The sequence below is a fragment of the Myiozetetes cayanensis genome, unplaced genomic scaffold (assembly GCF_022539395.1).
Source record: "Myiozetetes cayanensis isolate MyiCay16 unplaced genomic scaffold, myiCay2020 scf34, whole genome shotgun sequence".
NCBI classification, from domain to species: Eukaryota; Metazoa; Chordata; class Aves; order Passeriformes; family Tyrannidae; genus Myiozetetes; species Myiozetetes cayanensis.
In genome coordinates, this window is record NW_026087566.1 from 1,444,903 (window position 1) to 1,459,490 (window position 14,588).

The 14,588-nt window shown below is 49.3% G+C and overlaps 1 protein-coding gene across 1 annotated transcript; it reads left to right on the top strand.

Moving 5' to 3' along the window:
- Positions 1–1,919: 1,919 nt before the first annotated feature.
- METTL2A (methyltransferase 2A, methylcytidine) lies at positions 1,920–14,588 on the top strand. The gene is made up of 9 exons (XM_050327730.1): positions 1,920–2,041; positions 3,471–3,562; positions 7,112–7,461; positions 8,281–8,330; positions 9,004–9,064; positions 9,879–10,018; positions 10,801–10,907; positions 11,099–11,164; positions 12,453–14,588. Exons 1-9 carry the CDS (start codon positions 1,953–1,955, stop codon positions 12,602–12,604), a joined length of 1,107 nt encoding a protein of 368 aa, XP_050183687.1. The 5' UTR covers positions 1,920–1,952; the 3' UTR covers positions 12,605–14,588.

Consider the following 14,588-nt stretch of genomic DNA (forward strand, 5'->3'; position numbering starts at 1 on the left):
GGATAATCTGAGCTCTGACCTGCTCATGTTGGAGAACCACTTGACCTCAGAGCCACTGGAGGTGCCAAGTCTGGCTGCTGTGGGTGGTGTCCCCCCTGTCTGCCCTTTTACTGTCATTCCCAAGGTCCTGAAATCCCCCTGGAGAGCCGGTCCCCGCTGCTGGCATCACACCCTGCTCCATTCCAACATTGCCCAGGCCCTTCCTCGGGGTACAAAGGTGACACCCAGGACCTCAACCCCCTCCTGAGGTCCACAGCCAGAGGGGTTCACCTGCCCAGCAAGGGGAAGCTGGAAACCTTAGGACACAGGGAGGTAAGGGGAGGTTCTGAGGTCTTTTTTTTTCTTGGGGGAAGCCTAGAAATCTGTGGAAACCAACAGATGGAGTTCAAAGGCTCCTGCATGCCTGTACTGGTGCGTGTCAGGTGAGGAGGACATGATGTTAACACCAGGCAAGTGAACCCTTTAAAACACTGCAGTGGGTTCCCACCCACATGGGATAACCATGGAGGAGTTTCTGGAAGTGAGGGACTTGTTGCCCCTCTAGCAGTAAAATCCTCCTCCCCTGTCTCAGCAGGGTCTTGTACCTTATATTTTTGTAGCCCCAAGTGCCACAGAGGCATCATGCTCTGATGGGGGTTGTGCCCAATGAAGTCAGTCCAGATTCTCACTTTTTCCCTTTTTTCCAGATGTTCCTGGCTGCAAGAGCAGAGGCCAAGCTCTTCTCTTACCATGTGGAACCCAGGAGTTGACCTTACCTTCTTTGGCTAATGATAAACTGCAGGGAATTGTCCTCCCTGCCAGATACCCAGCCCAGCACCCAGCCAAAAAAATGGGGATGGATCCCCATGGCATAACTTGTCCAGATCTGGGACTGCTGGGATCTCCACTCCCTTTGAGCTCTGCGAGGGTAGGACAAGGCTCTGACCACTCTCCTCCTCTTCAGCCCCTGGGAAAAGTGACTCAGGCAGCTTCAATTCCGTGGATTCCAGTTCCACAGCCCAATAACGCCCTCTTTTGTCCTCTGGCTGCCACCCGCGGGAGCGCAGCTATTCCATCTAACCCTGCCCTCTGGTGCTTTGAAGCCATTCCCCCTTGTCCCATCCCTCCAGGCTCTCTCCATCCTTCTTGTCATCCCCCCCTTCCCCCAGCAGTGGGATCGAGGAGAGAGCTGGAAGGGTGAAAACTGGAAAACTCGTGGGCTGAAAGACAGTTTAACAGGGAAAGCAACAGCCGTGTACACAAATAAAGCAAAATAAAGAATTAACTGCCTGCTTCCCACGGGAGCTTCCCTGTCGGCTCTGCTCCCTCAGAGACCCCCCTGCAGAGCTGCTCCAGCCCTGGGGAATTCCCAGCACAGGGAGGATGTGGAGCTGCTGGAGAGAGCCCAGAGGAGGCACCAGGATGGGCAGAGGGATGGAGCAGCTCTGCTGGGAGGAAAGGCTGGGAGAGATGGGATTGTTCAGCCTGGGGAAGAGAAGGCTTTGGGGTGACCTGATTGTGACCTTGCAGGACCCGAAGGGGCTACAAGAAACATGGAGAGAGAATATTTACATGGGATGGAGTGATGGGACAAGGGGGAATGGCTTCACACCGACACAGGGCAGGGTTAGATGGGATATTGGGAAGGAATTGTTGGCTGGGAGCGTGGGGAGGGGCTGGAATGGATTCCCCAGAGAAATGGAAGTGTCCAAGGCCAGGATGGAGCAACCTGGGCTAGTGTAAGGTGTCCCTGCCATGGCAGCGGGTGTCACTGGACGCTGTTTAATGTCCCTTCGCGCCCACCCCACCCCGCTATTCAGTGAAATTCGATTTAAACTCCGACAAAGGGAACTTTCAGGGCCGTTTCCCGCCCTTTCCCCTCAGCGCTCCCCCCACCTCCCCCCACGTGACCGCCCCGCAGTCCCCGCTCGGGTCGGGCCGCGCCGGAAGCGGAAGTGGCGGCCCCGCCCGTCATGGCGGCGCCCAGCGCGGAGCGGCCTCGGCGGCGCTTCGGGCAGCGCCTCCTCACGGACCCCGCGCGGCTCTTCCAGCACAACGCCTGGTGCGTTCGGGGGCCTGCCGGGAGCCCCTCGCCGCACCCGCCTGGCGGTGCCTGCGGCCGAGCGCTGCGGGGCGGCCCAGCCCCGACCCACCCGCGGGGAGCCGAGCCCGGTGTCCACGCTCGCCCCCGGGGCGGACTGGGGGGCTGTGGGCGTGGGGCTGGAGCCGGACAGCGAGGGGAGGCCGGGCGGGGAGCGGCGGCCCCGGGCTGGGCGGTGGCGGAGTGGCGGGAGGGCCCTGCCCTGTGCAGGCGGTGCTTGGGGGTCCTGAGCCTTTGGGACCGATCCCTGGGGGTCCTGAGACTTTGGGACTGATCCTGGGGGTCCTGACCCTTTGGGACTGATCCCTGGGGGTCCTGAGCTTTCGGGACTGGTTCTCTGGGTGTCCTGAGCCTTCTGGGCTGATCCACGGAGGGTTGTGAACCTTCTTCCTGGTCCCCAGGAGGGTCCTGAGCCCTTCTGTGCTCTTCCCACAGCGGTGGGCATTCCTCAGGCTCTCCTGACTCAGGAAATGTGTTGTGTTGTTTTGTTTTGCTTTGCTGCAGTTGTTTGATTGCTGTAGTTAATAAAGTTGAATCAGTTCCTCCCAGAAACCCTTTCACCTGTGGGGTTGTGTGTTTGGAACAGGAGCTCTTTGTTTGGGTACAGCAGCTGTTTTAAGCACCCAAATTCTCTAATTTGCTGGGAACTGAAGGTGTTTTGCATTTTTTGAAGTGAATAGATCCACTTTTGGTCTCTGGCTGTGAAGAGCTGGGCGTGTTTCACTTGTAATAATGTAATATTTACATGTATCAGCCTGTTATTCCTTTTGGGACTATTCTGTACCAAAGGTACGTTACAAAAGCATATCCTCAATTTTCCCGTGGAAACTCTTAGTAATCCAGTGCTTTTTTTAACATTTAAGTCTTTGTTTTGTGAGTTAAAAGGCTCATTCCTCCTGAGGCCAGAACTGGGCTTATTGCTCTTTGTATTCTGCTTTTCATTCAGTTGTTTTAATGAAAAAAAAAAAAGCCAAGTGAATCACTTTAATGACTGCACAGCTGTGTGTGTGTGCATTGAAGTTATGAATAATTCTTAATGCTTTCAAGCTTCCTGCATATTTTCCTCATAATTGGATTTAATTTACCAGTTACCTTCCAAATAACCCCGCTGCCCTTTTTTGTTTGAACTCGAAAAACAGTTTCGTTTTCTGAGTGCTCTGGTGGTTTCATAGCAGGGATTTATTCCTTCTTAATTTGGCTGAGTGTCCAGTAGGGAAAAGGATCAAGGGGCAGATTGAGGATCCCTTCCCTTGCAGTTCCATGAGTGCAGCTCCTTCAGGCTCAGGAGCCTCGTGTGCTGACAGCTGGAATTGGGGGTCACACCTCCCTCCCTCCCTCTCAGTTTTAACTCTTCTCTCCCTGCCCATTTCCATCTCCTTTTTCACCACAGGGACAATGTGGAATGGTCAGAAGAGCAGGAAGCCAGTGCCAGGAGTAAAGTTGAAGAGAACAGCTCCCAGCTACTGCCCCAGGATAAACAAGGTACTGTGGGAGAGTCTCCTCTGCCGGGCTTGGAGTGGAACAGTGGCCAGAGCCACCTCAGCAGCATCATTTATCCCTCCCTGCCCTCTCCCCACTCACTCAGAATGCTTTACCTACTTGCTGATAATGGGAAATGGAGGGGGAGGAGGAACCTTCCTGTTCTTAAATTACCTCTCTGTGACTCCTCCACCTTCTGCAGAGACTCATCCTGCTGGAACAGACGTGGCTGGGAAGAGTCAGCTTGGGTTGAGTTTCTTTGTGGTGTTGTGTGTGTTTAAATATTTGTTAGTGTCCCTTGTCACCAACCCTCTCTGATTGTGGAGTTATTGCCTTTGCTTGCTTTTGCTTCCTAAAGCTTAACTTCCAACAGTCCTTTTTTGCTGTGGGGTGATCCTAATTCAAGATCAGTTCTTCTCCTTAAGAGGGGTTGATAAATTGGTGTCCAGATCTATCTCTACAGAGTTAACAAGCAGCATGAGAGGGATTCAATCACAGTCAGAAAAAAAAAGAATAATTTGCTCCTGAAAGTGTTTATCATCAGAGATTCCCAAATTTTTATTTTGCTTGGCTCAAGGGATATTTATACACCCAAAATGTGGAGCTTACCTGAGCCTGAATCAAGCTCCAGGTGCACAGCTCTGTCACTCTCCACTCTGTCCCAGACCATCCAGTCCCTCAAACGATGGGGAAATGGTGCTTTGGTGTGGCAAGAAACTTGTCTGGTGATGATCTCGTGTTGCCCTGCCGAGCCCTGGGATGGATCTGCTCCCTTTGTTCCCATGAAATGGAGGGTGTCACCCTTAGGATGCAGCTCAGCACTGCTGGAGCTGTTGAGACACTTCCATATAGCTCCCAGTTGTGCTCACAATAGCAAATCCAATTATCCCAGAGAACAACCCTCCAAATTTCTTGGACTCCCAGAAGCATCCAGCGGTTCCCATTGTGTTGGGTTCGTTTTCCAATGTGGTTAGCATTAAAGGGTGCTGCTTGTCATGCTTTGAGAACCTATATGCAACCAGGAAACTGGGGAGCAATTTGCTGCTGGAGCACTTTGTCAGGGCTCCATGATGTATTTCCCAGGCTGAACAATGGAGGGCCAGTCAAATGCTGATGGTTGCTATTCACTGGGAAGCGTGGGGAGACAATGGGATGGCTGCAAAGTAGGGAAGGCAGCCCAGGAAAATGTGCCTGAAGGGTCTGGGAGTTGGAGAATCAGAATGTCCAAGCGGGAGAACAAAGGCAGGCTCTTGGTCATTATGGCTGAGTTATTCTTGGGGCTGTTCTGAAGGAGAGAGGAGTTCTCTGGGCTGTGTGGAGGATGTGGAACAAAGAAAGAAGTGGAAGAGTTCCTTGGTTTCCTTCTGAGGCTCCATAATTAGCCCCTGTGAAATTCAGGGGGAAGGGGGGCCTGGTTCTCTTCCTGCCTTTTGTGAACAATTCCTTTTGTTTGCCCTCCTTCTGCAGTGTGAAGGGCTGAGGATGGGCTTGGCTTTGGGGGTGTCCTTACAAGCAGGAAAGTCAGGAGTCCTTATCAGGAAAGTCTCTGGAGGAATCTGGCTCACACTCCAATGTCCCCATGAGATCACACCACAAAAAGGGGCTGCAACAAGTGTGGTGGCAACTCTTCTGCCTGAAAAGTCAGCCTGAAAAATTAATATGGTCATTTATTTGCTTCCAGTCTGTTCCTTGCAGGGTCTTTGTCAGCCAGCCCTGGTCTTCTTGTGTTTAAATTGTTACTGATTCTTTCTTCTGGTGCTTTGAAAACACCAGGCTCTGAGTAAATGAGCTTTAAATAAAGCTTCCCCTCCTGTGGGTTGGGGTGTAACAGCTGTTCAACAGCAGCCAGCAGAATTTCACAATAATTTAACACAGGAAGAGCCTTGTGGCCTAAAAATGTGGGTAATCCAAACTGGCTGGGCTGGACTTTTGTCCCAGCACCTCAGAATAAGCAGCATCCCATCCCAGTCAGGCTGTCATGGGATTGTCAGGGACAGGCAGGAATCAGGACTTTGTATTTTTGTGAGGTGAAAGAGCATTTCCAGCCCCAGCAGCCTCGTTTGTCCCTACTAATACATGACAATTCAGGAAGGAGTGTGTCAGATTGTGGATCAATAACACTTCTTCCAGCAGCAGCAGCAATCCTGGAGTTCTTCCCTGAAAATGCTGTGACCTGCAGTGGGCTCGTGGCACAAACTCACTGCCCTGGTCTGATATCAGACATTAAAATTCCTTTTGGATTGGGGTTTAAGGACAGGGCTTCTTAAAAGGAGAAAATCCTCGTAGTTGAGGTAAAGAGATTATTTTTATATATAGCCCTTTGTGCTGCAGGGGTAGATCCTACTAAAAATAGATCTATGACTGACTTGTGCTTCTTTGTTAAAGCCATTTTTGTCTATATTTGGCTGAGGCTCCATAGTTTTCCAGGTGTCCTGGGTTCACTTGACTGTCTCCCTTCAGAGATCTTCTGAGCAGTTTTATGCTTTTAAAAGTCTTAATAAAGAAGCTGCAGTTCAGGCAATGACAGTGATCTCCAACCAGCCTTATTCAGTAATGCACTTTTTTGCTGTGCAGAGATGTTTGAGGAATTCCATGTTACTGGAATGCAGTTGGGATCCCTGGCCATGGATGTTTCCAGGTGATTCCAAGCATAAGATGTTGTAATTAGGCCCTTAATTCCCAGGACAGAGAACTCATCACACTGAGGATTCAGAAAGCTACTTGGATTTTTAACTTCCCGTGGAAGAAATAGTTCCCCTAGAACTGCACTTGGTTTGAAATCTGGGAAATGTGTGGAAATAATTCTGCAGGTGAGCTGGAATTTCATTAGGCTGTGGCTTGGTAAGAGTTATTCCATCTCCCTCTAATACTCATCCTGCTCCTGGAATGACCCACTTGGGGTGAAAATGCTGCTGCTGAAGTTCCCTCTGCTCACCTTCAGCCTGTCCACTGTTATTTTAATGGTCACTTCTGTTGTTTTAATTCAGGGAAGCACAGAACTATGGAAAACAAAGTGCTCCAGACTGCACTGCAGCAAAACTTGTGGAAAACATGCTGGAATCTGGGAGGATTCTGCAAATTGAGCTTTCTGCCAGGCCTGTGGGGTTGGCTAATTGTTCTGCTCCTCCATCTGAAAAAAAAGGTGCTCTCAGAATTCCTTAGGAGTTGTAAGTGCTTCACTCTTAAGTGTCATGAGGCTCCAAATGAATTTTTCCAGTGAACTGACCAAGTCAGTGCTAGAGATGGAAGTAAAACCTGGATTTCTTCATTCCAGTGTCCTTCAAAGAGGCTTTTTCTGTTGCCTTTAAATCCTACCAGGAGCCACAGAGTTTCCTCTTCTCTCTCTTTTTTTCCCTTTTTATGTCCTAACAAAGTGGCTGTGAGGAGGCAACCTGAGTGTTTATGTGGGATGGCAAATTTAAATAAAGGTGATTTTCAGTTGATAATCTTCCTTATTAAAGCAGGTTGCTGCTCAGAAGTCTGCAGTGATCCCTCACTGTCTGACCTGCTTTCAACCCTGAGAGCTGATGGTGTTTTTGTTTGTGTCCACAGAGGAATATGAGGTGAATGCTAAGAGGTATTGGGATGACTTCTATAAAATCCACGAAAATGGCTTCTTCAAGGACAGGCACTGGCTGTTCACTGAATTTCCTGAGCTGGCACCCAGCAGGAACTCCAGCCAAAATGGGGATTCTCTGCCTGAATTTCGTACCAAAGAAGAATCCAACAGTGAAGGGCCGGGAAGGTGTGAAAATGGCCACTGTTCACTGGAAAGCAGGACAGAGGGTCAGTTGAACCTGATCCAAAGCACAGCTGAGGTGTGCACAGAGGACTTGGCTGCACAGGAGCACCAGAGGGATGGAGATTACCCAGGATCAGCTGCATCTTACCGTGTGTTGGAGGTGAGAGCTGGAAATCAGAGTCCCACGCCAAGCCGTCCCTTGTTATCAGGGTTATGTGGCTGGGACAGAAAAATGTGGATCACTGGCAAACAGGGAGTGGTTGATTGCCTTCAGGCAGCAAAATGCAAAAACCAGAGGGCAGCTTAAAACTGAACTAAATCTGTGGGGATTCTTTTGGTTCAGACTCTGAGTTGGCAGAGCAAAAGGACTGTAAGAAGTTTCAGAGTTTAAAAACCAAGCTACTGCTCTCAGATGTTCAAGCAAGCGTTTAAAAATCATCCTTGGAAGGAACTGATTCTTTTACTTGTTTGTATAAGGTTTTCCCTTGTCATTTATCTTTTGTGCTGGCTCCTGTTTGCCTTGAGAGGTGTGAAACAAAGCAGTGAAGCCAAGAATGTCAAGGTGTTCTTGGGTTTGTTCCTTAAGGCCCAGGTGATAACAGGGAATCCCAGACTGATACAGGCTTTGTCCCAGAGAAGTCTGTGGGAATTATAAATAGTGGACTCCTGACAGCTGGTTGAGACCTTTTGCTCTGCCACCTCTACTAATTCACTGCAGATCTTGCTGGATTTGTTTAGTGCTTTGTATTTAATGGAAGTCCTGCCCTTCCAGGCAGAGTTAGTATGAACTGTCCTTCTGATAATTTAATTTAATCTGATGTTTGGAGACTTTTTCAGACTTTGTTACCAATGGTCACTGCCATGCTCAGCTGGTACTCAGGAGATTCTCTTTGTTGCCTGGCTGTAGAGAGATGATTTGAAATTATGGGACATGCTGAAGGAATTCTTCTCACTGTGTACATCTGCTTTGTTTGTGCAGGTTGGCTGTGGGGCTGGGAACACAGTCTTCCCAATTTTACAAACCAACAAGTAAGTGGTGACAGGACAAGGGGGAATGGCTTCCTGGGATTCTGTGAAGTAGGTTTTTACCTGCATGATCCACCAACCTCTAAAAAACAAATGGAAGAGTTCTCTGGGATCTCAGAAAAAGGCTGAGTGCAGAGGGTACCTTTGCCACCTGCAACTTCAAACTATCGTCGTTTGAGCTTGCAAATCCTTGGTCTTAGAATGCAGCCAACAAAGCCTGCTGTGAATGTACAGGTCTCATTCTGAAAGCATTTTCCTGCAGGCCTTGGTGCCTCTCCTTTTCCAGTGTTGATTTGCAGATGTTAACATGGGAGTGATTTCTGCTGGAAGTCACATTTCTGTTTCTGTGATACCCTTGAATAATTTTTCAGTGTGTTTCCAAAAGTGTTCCATCTATCTAGAAGCAATTTACATTAAACTTGCCACATTTTTCATATGTCTCTCCTTTAATGCAAAGAAAATGTAACAATAATCTTAATAATCTAAGGGTCTATTATTAAAGTAGATTCAGTGAAGAAAAAAGTGACTCACTGTAAATATATACACAAAATTCACATTTGCTGTCTCCCACTTGGTGTTTCCAGAAGGAAAAGGAAGCAGTTCCATATGAGGACAGTGGGCATAAAGGAACAATGAGAAACAATAGAAATGATGAGTTTCTCTGCTTTCTTTGCAGTGACCCAGGCCTGTTTGTTTATTGCTGTGATTTTTCTACAACAGCTGTGGATCTTGTCCAGGTAAACTCAGAGGTGATTTATGAAACAGTGGGAAGTACCTGGGGCCAGTTGCCCATTAACACAAATCTCTCCCAGCTTCCAGCAGCTCTCTGGCTGTGCTGGCAGCTTTCTGTTTTTAGCCAGCCCTGCTGCTGACCCTAAATGTGGAAAATGAGCCATCAAAGATCGTAGGAATGAGGGAAGTTGAAGTTCTCAGAATGTCACATTGGCAGCAGACAAGTCAAGGCAGATTTTCTCCCCCTGTGCTTGGCAGTGCTTTTTCCTCAATCCAGTGCTCTTTTAGCTGAGTAACTGCTGAACCTTGAAAACATTCAGGCTATTTTTTAACAGGAACTGAAGCTGGGTTTGGTTTGTGTGTGTGCACTGCTGTCAGTTCTGGGAGCACAGACTGCTGAGGGGGGAGCCTGTTTGTGGAGCAGGAGGCTGGCATTGAATCAGAGGACTAAAGCTGCTACACAAATTTCAGGTCAGAGCAGAACTGGGAATATAGGAAGTACCAAATGCCATCAGTCACTTCCTGAGATCACAGAGCAGCAGGGGCAGCACCCACTTCATCCTCCTAACACAACCACTTCTTATAGCAGCAGCTCCAGAAAAATGCACAACTTCTTACAGAGGCCCAAATGTGATTTTTGAGAGTGTAATTTTAGGGAGCCAGGTTTGATATTTGGGGTATAAGGAATATCTGCTTGTAGGTGAAATGAATGTTGATTTCAGTGATGGAGAGAGGGCTCCTGATGCTCACACTTATGTAAAGGTTTCCAAGGTCAGGGTCTGCTACTGATGCTCTTGATTTCTCTCCCCTCCACTACAGAACAATGCAGAATATGATTCTTCTCGCTGCTTTGCCTTTGTCCATGACCTGTGCAATGACCAAAGCCCTTTCCCAATGCCAGAGGAGAGTCTTGACATTGTTATTCTTATCTTTGTCCTCTCAGCAATTCTCCCAGAGAAGTAAGTTTTAATCTTTGTGATTGCAGAAGGTAATTCTCCTCTCTTTAATAGTCTCATGTCAAGTGAAATTAAAAGTTTGTTCTGTTTCTGGTCCAGTTTCCCACGAAGCCTCTGTAAATGAAGTTTGCAGGTGGTTGATGTTGTAACAGGTTGTGGCAGAGGACAGGTGTGATTTTGAAGTGCTAAGTGGCTGCAGGGGGTGCCTTGCTGTGGTCACTGCTCTGAACCTCAGCCACGCTGAACACTCAGCACCTGCCTGCAAAATACTCTGCTGGATTTTCAGGCTCAAAGAGTGGATGAATTTCTCACATGGGAGGTGGCAAGAAGGGAGGGGACAGGTGGAGAAAACAGTTAAGAAAAGTGCTGTGATCTTAGTGTGACAGTGTGTTACAGCCTGTATTAGTCTCTCTTTTTGTTCCCTTTAGTTTTATTACACAGCATTTTGCTTCGAGTTCACTTACTACTTTTTTATACCTAAACCAGGGGAGATCCTTTTGTAATCAGTAAAGGAGAGCAGTTAATCCCTGCTGTGGCAGGCTTGTTATCCTTGTAGGAAAAAAAATACCCCAGAATCAGGGAGTGTCAGAAATAAAGAGGCCAAATCAAATCAACCCGCTTGAGACTGGGAGAGCTCAGAACCATCCTAGCTTCGGGTAGCTCTTTATATGAAGTCGAAACATATATTCCTGTTTATCAAATTGAAACTTTATCCCATCTTTTTGGAAGGAAGCAAGCATCATTTTGCAGGATGTTGAGCACTCCTGGTTTGTTCCCCCCCTCAGGATGCAGAGCGTTGTGACCAGACTGAGCCGCCTCCTGAAACCGGGGGGGATGATTTTGTTACGGGATTACGGCCGATACGACCTGGCCCAGCTTCGGTTTAAGAAAGGTATTTTCCTCTTCCCTTGGCAACTCTGGCCACATCTACTGGTGGATGATGCTTCTCTGGAGCTCTGTCTGCCCTGTGTGGAGGCAGCAGCTCATTAATTCCCTGGAAGCACAGCGTGTGCTTGTTGTTGGATGGCGGTTGTTGATTTTTAAGTGATAGTTGGTAACTGTTTAAATCCCTCTTGCCCTCAGGTCAATGTCTGTCTGAAAACTTCTATGTGAGAGGTGATGGCACCAGAGTCTACTTCTTCACACAAGGTAGGAGGCTTGAAAACATCCCTCTGACAATCCAAAAACATCCCTCTGTCTCTCCTCTCCGCTTCTTGTCCCTCTGCCCTCAAGTTTCGCCTCAAGCTCTTTCCATCCCTTTCTTTCTCCCAGTTGAACCTGGGTTTTGTCAGTTCCTGGTGCAGGTATGGTGAATTCCTTGGTGGAAAATCCTTTTAGAGACAAACTGGAGTGTTTGCTACCCTGGGAGGGGTGGGATTGGAGGAGCTCTCCTTGAGTCTTGCCTGCAGGTGATGGAGGGAGTTGGACACCGCTTGGAGGAACTTCCCTTAATATTCCTGTTCTCCTGGGAGGAAATCAGAAGGGTGTGGCTCAGCAAGGAGCTGAGGCACCCTTCAAGTTCTGCTGCTGCTTGGTGTTAGCAGGGGTGTGTTCTTCTCCCAGTTTACCTCCAGTCAGTGCCTGGTCAGTGTTACAGCAGGGGCACAACTGCACAAACTGTTCCCTTCCCCACTGCCCAAGTCGTGTTTGTCACAACAAAATTGATGGTTATTGTGTGTTTGGCAAACACCTCACGATGCAAAGCATCTGATAAGGGAGCACAAGCTGGGACCTGTCAGCCCTTTCCTACAGAAACTCCACACAAACCACGTGCTCCTGGGCAGTGCTGTGGAACGAGCTCTCTGCTGCTCAGCAGGGCTGGGGCTGGCTTTGCCCACAGCCACTATGCTGGGGCACTTACTTGCTTGGTCAGGAATACCTGCCAGTGGAAGTGCTGAAGCCTCCAGGGCTCTCTCAGTGCTTTGATTGGGCCCCAGCAGGGTGTGGTTTTTAAGGATTTTTTTTCCCCCTCCAAATTTAGCCTTAATGAATCCCATTCCCCTCCAGCCTATACAGCACAGATTTTACTGCCACCATTTAAAGGCGTAGGTCTGATCCTGTTCTTTGCTCTTGCAGACTCTGAAATTCCTCTGGAGAAGGGGGGGGGGAAGGGGAAGGAATGGATCTGTCCCTACTTGTCAGAAGATGCTCCTTAATCAGTTACTAGAGGCAGTGCCCACGTGTGAAACTGCTGCTGTTTTCTTTGTCAAGTTTCTGTAACTCTAGTTGTACTCCAAATAATTCTTTCCTTCCCTGCTAGAAGGAAAAGTTGAGAAACTGTGATGTTAAACCCCCCTGGAACAGTTGTTAACTCTTGTTGGATCATCTCCCTGCCGGGGTGAGGCCGTGAGTTTTTTCTGGCCCACCTTTCAGCACAGCTCAGCCCTCAGTTAAAGGGATTAAGGCCTCCTCAGTGTCCTTCTCTCTCTGCTTCCAGATGAATTAGACCATCTCTTCACCACAGCTGGGCTGGAGAAGGTCCAGAACCTGGTGGATCGGCGGCTGCAGGTGAACCGTGGGAAGCAGATGACGATGTACCGGGTGTGGATCCAGTGCAAGTACCGCAGACCCACCACCCCCCAGCCCTGAGACACGGCCTGGCACGTGGGGCTGGAGCCTCTCCCTGGCCAAGGAGTGTCTCCTCCTGCTTGAGATGTGGTTTGATGGAGTCCTGCACACCCAGGAGCTCAGTGCCTTGCACGGTGCCTGGCATCGCTGCCAGTGAGTTCTGCTGTGGATGAACGGCCTGAGAGTGGACCAAGGGGTATTTTAGGTGTCATAAAATATACTGAGTTGGAAAGGAACCATCAGGATCATCGAATCCAACTCCTGGCCCTGCACAGGACACCCCAAGAACCCCACCATGTGCCTGAAAGCGTTGTCCAAATGCTCCTTGAACTCAGACAGCCCTGGGGCTGTGCCCACTGCCCTGGGGAGCCTGTTCGGTGCCAACCACCCTCTGGGGGAAGAATCTTCTCCTGAGATCCAACCTAAAGCTCCCCTGTACAGCTCCAGCCATTCTCTCAAGTCCTGTCACTGGTCACAGAGAGCAGAGATTGGTACCTACCCCTCCACTGCCCCTCCTGAGGAAGCTGCAGACCCCAATGAGGTCTCCCTTCAGTCTCCTCCAGGCTGAACAAACCAAGTGCCCTCAGCCTCCTCATACAGCTTCCCCTCCAGGCCCTTCTCCATCCTCATGGCCTCCTTTGGACTCTCTAATGGTTTAATGTCTTTTTTTTATATTGTGTCCCCCCCAAACTGCCCCAGTCTTGCAGGTGAGGCCGCCCCAGGGCAGAGCAGAGCAGGACAATCCCCTCCCTGGCCAGGGTTGGCCCTCCTGGCTGCCAGGGCACTGCTGACTCAGGGCCAACTGGCCACCCACCAGCACCCCCAGGGCCCTTTCCCAGCACTGCTTCCCAGCCTCTCATTCCCAGTCTGTCCATCCATCTGGGGTTGCCCCATCCCAGGGGCAGAATCCGCCACTTCCCCTTGTTGAACCTCCTGTGGTTGGTGATTCCCAGCCCTCTGATTTGTGGGGGTCTCTCTGCAGGGCCTCCCTGCCCTCGAGGGCATCAACTGCTCCTCCCAGTTTAGTGTCATCAGCAAACCTCCTGAAGTGTCCCTTCAAGTCCAGCATCCATGTCAGTAATGAAGATGTTGAGGAGAGCTGGGCTGAGGATGGAGCCCTGGGGAGGTCATGCTGCTGCTCTGAGTTTTTGAAATTATTTATGGTTTTCACAACTGAAGAAGTGGTCCTGGTGTCTTCCAGCAGCTGAGCAGGATGAGTAGCAAGTCACTCATACTCTGGATTTCCACATGAAACGGGAGAGCTCCGACCTTACCTCTGTCTTGTGTACTCATGTCTTGTGAACAGAGAACATCCAAAGGCACTAAATCTGCTCTCCTCTGCAGCTGCTCACTGATGTGAATCCCTTGGCCAGCTTATCTCGTGCAGCTCTCCTCTGGTCATTCAGGTTTGGGCCAATCCACAGGTTAAAACACGTTGATCTGAGGGCAGGGACTGAGAGGATGAGGGATTCTCTGTGCCAGCTTCCCCTGGATGCCTCGAGGTGTGCAGATCACCTGTGGAGAAAGGAGATGCTGCTGCTTTGCCCTCACTGTCCACAGGGGTGTCCACCCAGGGAGCCAGCACACTGTAGCTCAGCTGCTATAAATTCCTGGCAGGGTTCAGGTTTTCATAGGTTTTAGGGCTGATGCCAGTTTTGGGGCACCTTCAGAGTGCAGCATATCAGAAGCAGCCCATGGGACCAGGGTTTATAAATAATTACCTGCTTTTTTTTGTGCTGGCTGCAGCCCCCAGGTCACAAACTGCCCTGTCATGGTGATGTGCCAAACCCAAGCACAGAAGACACTTGTCTTTGATCCAGAATCTGCAGAATATTTAATTTCTGCAGTCTTGTTTAACTCCTTCGAGGAAGCCAACACTGTGGCTTTGTGGAGGTATTTCCCCACCTTTGACAGCAAATATCTTTTATCTCAGCCTGTTTTCTTTTGTTATTTTCAGGGTGTGGTACAACAGGTATTAGAATAAATTTTGTGGTCATGCTTTTCA